The sequence below is a fragment of the Meriones unguiculatus genome, chromosome 1, assembly GCF_030254825.1.
Source record: "Meriones unguiculatus strain TT.TT164.6M chromosome 1, Bangor_MerUng_6.1, whole genome shotgun sequence".
Classification (NCBI taxonomy): domain Eukaryota; kingdom Metazoa; phylum Chordata; class Mammalia; order Rodentia; family Muridae; genus Meriones; species Meriones unguiculatus.
This window is the reverse complement of record NC_083349.1, coordinates 18,741,931-18,747,221: the sequence shown is the minus strand read 5'-3', so window position 1 is coordinate 18,747,221 and position 5,291 is coordinate 18,741,931. Positions and strand designations below refer to the sequence as shown.

At 50.9% G+C, this 5,291-nt stretch overlaps 1 protein-coding gene across 2 annotated transcripts in view; it reads right to left on the bottom strand.

The window, feature by feature from the left end:
• Positions 1 to 3,427: 3,427 nt before the first annotated feature.
• Ap2a2 (adaptor related protein complex 2 subunit alpha 2) overlaps positions 3,428 to 5,291 on the bottom strand; it is a 65,074-nt gene continuing 63,210 nt past the window's right edge. For both annotated transcript variants that reach the window (XM_021646230.2, XM_021646231.2), the window contains exon 22: positions 3,428 to 5,203. In XM_021646230.2, the coding sequence (XP_021501905.1) occupies positions 5,126 to 5,203 (78 nt within the window). In that variant the 3' untranslated portion in view covers positions 3,428 to 5,125. The remainder of the gene's footprint in view (positions 5,204 to 5,291) is intronic.

Sequence of the window (5,291 nt, the reverse complement as noted above, 5' to 3'; positions counted from 1 at the left end):
GTAATGTCATGGGCTTGTCTTTGGTCTCTAGCCTAGTTAGGTTCCCTTTGTTTACTGCAGTCTGCTGTATAGTAATGTCCTCCCATTGTCCCATAGTGCTTCCATGTAGACCTGGTCCTGGAGTTTTGAGGTGTTTCTGGACCTAACTGCAAGCTTTCTCTTTACCAACTCTCAGAAGCACTACTCTATGTTCACACAAGCTGGCTGAATTAGCGACTTGATCCCCATACATTTTGGGCCCATTTGACTTCTCTGGCCCTTTACTGTTTCCTGCTCCAAGCTCACTTGTTCCCTAGGCTTCTCCTGTAATTTGACCTTTCTTTGTTCTAACATCTCTAAGCAGCCCTTTACACCCGCCTCTTGGAAAGCTAGCATGTGAGGTCTGGCTAGGCCCTCGAGTTTAGGCATGCAACCTACCTCAGAGCTGATAGCCTAGTCTGGGAATATAGCCCATCCCAGGTGACATGCAGGAAGCAAGGGGTAGGGGTTCTGAGATGGACCAGGCAAGGCCTGGAAACTAGTATGGACACTTCCCGCTGCTCATGGTTTCCATTACCTCCCCTTCCCAACTACAACCAGGGCTCCCCACAGGACAGTGATCCCAACACAATGTCAGCCTGCACAACAGGAGTTTGCCATATACTCTGAGGACACCCTTGATTTGAGTGTTCTTCTGAAGGCACCCAACTTGGGGCCAGGCTCTCCACATATGCTCTAGGCCTCCCTTATGTAGAAAGTCCTCATAGAACCAGAAATCACATCTTATCTGTGGTTACAGCTAAGTTCCAGCTGCTTCCGAAGAAAATGGCCCCAGGAAGTAAGGAGAGAAAGCAGAGTATTTTAGGACAGGAAAAGAAGACCAGACCCTTCCCTGAAACCTCTTCAAGAAGCAAGGCAGGAATAAACTTAGGCACTGAAGACACATAGGGCATGCCTGTTGCCCACCAATCTTTGTTTCTTATGTTTTCTTCTTCAGGATAGAGTTTTTCTGTGTAGCCGTGGCTGTCCTGAACTTACTTTGTAGAGCAGTCTGGGCTTGAACTCACAGAGACCCGCCTGCCTCTGCCTCCTGAGGGCGGGCATTAAAGGTGCACGTCGCCATTCCTAGCACACAGATCATTTTTTACTGTGTACGTGTTGGGTGCACAGCTTCCATGAGTCAGTTCTCTCCATCGTGTGGGTTCTAGGGACCAAAAGGTCACTAGGTTTGGCATCAGGTTCCCTCTGCCTGTTGAGCCACCTTACCGGCCCCAACTTTTAACTTTTTAACCCAAAGTTTCATATGGGCAGTATCTAACCCAGGATCTTCTTGACTCGAGATCTTCCTGCATATGGTTCCCGAGCGCTGATTTTCCAGGTGTGCACCATCACACAAATGCCCACCCTGGCAGCTTCTAAGGGCAGAGGTGTTGCCCGCCTGCTGAGGCATCATTTGTTGTTCGCTGACATGACTTCTGAAACCTTTCCAGAAGCCCAGAGCAACAGGCTCTCTACTGTGCCCCTTAAGCCAGGTGGCACAATGCTTATTCTCAGATGCTCTATGTTCTCTTTGCGAGGGATATGAACATTCTCCTTCAACATCCTCCTGGACCCTTAGCATGTCCTATATCCAACAGACCTAAGACACCTTTACTGGGCACTATGGGTGACTGACTCAGATTCACCAGGGCCTGTCTCAATGTCAGATCCTTTAAGAAAGTTGTGATGAGCCAGGGACGAGCCAGGGGTACTGGGAAGGGACTAAGACCTGCTCTTGGGCCTCCATCCTCAGAGGCCTGCAGCTTGCAAGAGGAGGAGCAACAGATCACCTACCAGGGCTGCGTGGCAAATGTGACTCTAACTCGTTGTCAGGGTTTCTGTGCCTCCTCTGTCAGGTGAGTTGCTGGCAAACACCCTTTCTGCTGGGGCCAGAACCCTCACAGAAGCTAGGCTCTCAACGTTTCCCACACCTGCTCTGACCAACAGAGGTCTAGGCAGTTCATTCTGGCTACACTTGCCTTGCCCAGGAGCAGGTGCTGGCTCCAGAATACCTGGCCTACAAATCAGTTACAGCGTTTTTCTTTCCTTTGGAACTGTCCTTGATGATGGTGGTGGTGGTAGTGATGGTGGTGGCGGCGGTAGTGATGGCAGCGCATCCTGACCCTGCTGGTCTCTGCTTCTTGGCAGTTTCAATACGGACACCCTGCAGTTGGATACCAGCTGTGGCTGCTGCCAGCCCCTTAGTACTTACAAGAAGCAACTCTCGCTGCCCTGCCCAGATCCCAACACACCAGGTCAGCAGCTCACACTCACCCTCCAAGTGTTCAGCGGCTGTGTATGCAGTCCCCTGCAATGCAGGAACTAAATAACAGCAACTGGCTTCTGGGTACAAGGGGTCATTAAAAAAAAAAAAAAAAAAAAAAAATCATTCCTGTTACCTCCCCAACAATCCCTTTCCTGGCCATGGGCCTCAAAGACACCTTGGACATGTTCATCCTGAGACCACTGGAGAGAAACAGCTGTCACGCAGGGCCTCCCCCCACCCACCTCCTGCGGACCTTGACCAAGCAGAACAGGCCTTTACTAGAGATGAATTACTACCATCCTTTCAACCTTGATGCACTGGGAATTTCCTGTCCACCTGCATAGCACCTCCCGGCCTCTAGCTGTATCACCCGAGAGATCCGAGCGCCCAAGGCAGATGCTGAGAAGAACAGGCAGAATAGGGAGACATGAAAAATCATAGGAGGAAGATGCAGGGGTATGAGCCTTGGGTAGGGACAAGCAGCAAGGTAAACATCACAAACGCAAGAAAGGTCTTCGCAGAGGCAGGAAGGAATAAAAGGCATTGGTACCCACCGTGGGAGGCCATAACCCACAATGAGCGGATTCCAAATAAAATGGTTCTTTTCAAGGCAAAGCCTGGTGTGTACGTATTGCTGCTGTCTCCCAGAATCCCGAGCATGCCATCTCAAATAATGGCACAGGCCAGGCCATCAAAACCTGGGACTGTGGAGGCCCATGTGCTAAGTGGGGCTAGGACAGAAAGATCACCAGTCCTGGTCTTGAGCCATTTCCACCCAGGATTTTGCCAAGTCTGTGATGGATTCCACCATGTTCCAGGCTCCCCAGGCAAGGCCCATCTCTCATGTGCGGCCTACATCTGGGTAGAGAAGAGAGTCCATGGGCCCTATGTGCTTAGACCCAAACCTCCAGGTACAGGACTTGAGTGGACTGCAGACACACATGTGTGGCAGCGTGTGGATCCAGGCTGGGTTCAACACCCCCAGCATTACACAGACAGAGCCAGACAACCACTTCCTGAGGTACCCCTCAATTGAGAGGCAGGTAGCACTCCAGGGTCCTTGGCTCTGAGTTGTACGCAATTCCTCAGGGCAAGGACTAAGGGCTGTACAGGACACTTCCCACAAAGATCACACACATCCGGTTTCCTATCCTAGCATTTATTTTTTTTTTTTCTCTGAGAACAAGCACACTGAAGGCCTGGGAGTCACAGAAAGCAGGCCTGTGCCCCAAGCAGCTTCTGTGTGCTGGGGCATTACTGATCCAGACACCATCACTGAGCAGCACATGGTACAAAAGCCACAGCCACACAGGTTGAGTTATCCACATGGTCCATGCAATAGTGCATGTAATGGACAGCCACACTCTCCAGATACTAGAGCGAGGGAACTTCGGAGGCTCGCTGTGGCCACGGCTAGATCATCCATCTGTAACACAAGCCTGTGTCATGGCAGGTGTGGGTCAGAACATGTGACAGGCAGACCGAGGGCTTCATGGAACACAAAGGTCAGCTCAGGAGATGCTGACTGTTCTGAAACTAACTGCCTGGGCTATACAAAGTTGGACTGCAGAAGCTTGCAGTAGCTTCAGTAGCCCTGCTGTAGTCCTCAAACCCACCACACAGCCTGATGCTGAGGAAAAAAACAAAAACAAAAACAAAAACACAACCCTCATGCATATGTGACCACACCTAGTGCTCCAGTGAGCAAGGGGCACCGACACTGCTGTGTAAGTACAGATAACCCTGTACAGCCACGTCTGCAGCAGTCCTGGGCATCGTCTCAGGACAGCACAGGGCCCGGCCTGGGATCCCAAGGCTTCTGCTGTGACCTATGCTCTCCCTCGATGGGCTGCACACACACTCCGATGCCCACACAATGTTTGCCACTAACCCATGAGCTGCCAGTGCTCAAGCTAGGAAGTCCAGCGCAACCTTTGCACAGCACCTACCTGAGCTGCCATTCTCACCCTGGCCTTTCACTCCATTGCCACACTTAGATCTCCCTTTTCCACCCAACCACAAGGGCTTCACAGAAGTGGGGATGCAACAATGGGGCACCAACTGAGATGCTCTGGAGGGAAGCACACCTTATGACTGATGACTTCACCTCCCTACCCACTCAACCTTCAAGTCCCCAGAATGTACCACAGGAACAGTATATTCATTAGAAACAAAAGATGGGTGAGGTCCATGTCTCCCAAATCAAGAGGAACCCCTCTGCCCACCATGCTGCAAACCTAAGATCTCAAATAAGTGGTAAAATGTTAAAACTGTTCCTTCGAGAACACTGGTATGCTAGGCACAAGATCCTGCCATGTGGGGCATGGAGTTTGCCAACAGTCATAAACACAAGCACTTCAGCACCATCAGAAAGTGCTACAGCAAACCCCACGGACACTCCCCAGCCCATGAGGCCACAAACCTTTAAGCCACTGCTGTCACCATCCAGCATAGCCACACAGCTCTGTGTTAACCCTAAAAGCACATGGCGCTGCTTCTGGATTCTGAGATCGAGCCAGTGGCATTTTAATAAAATTTGAACAAAATTTCCACTTTCATTCAAACTTCTAATTTCCCTTTAATTTGTAGGTTGAACCACAGGGCTGCCTTGATTTTCCAGGCCCAGGCACCCTTCTTTGATGGGGCAGGCCTGCTGCAGCCCTTCTCAAACTGTGTCCTGCATTCCCTCCACACCCAAGGGGCTGGCTGTAGGTGTAGGACTGGAGGTGCCTTGAGTGGCAGTTTTCAGACAAGGGGTGTTTATCTGCAGTGTGGTACAAAGACAAACAGTAGAGACAAGAGAGACGCACAAACAAAGAGCCTGATCTTCTGGTCTGTGGATTAGAACTGTTCCGACAGCAGTTCACATAGTCTCTGAGAGACGGTGTCTTTGCTGGTGCGCAGGGTGAGTCGGTACATCTGAAATAGAGAGCAGCGGAATGAGCAGGCGCTGAGCCCCGCACTAACCTTAGCAGGTACTTTCGTGACCCAGGCCTCACCATTCACA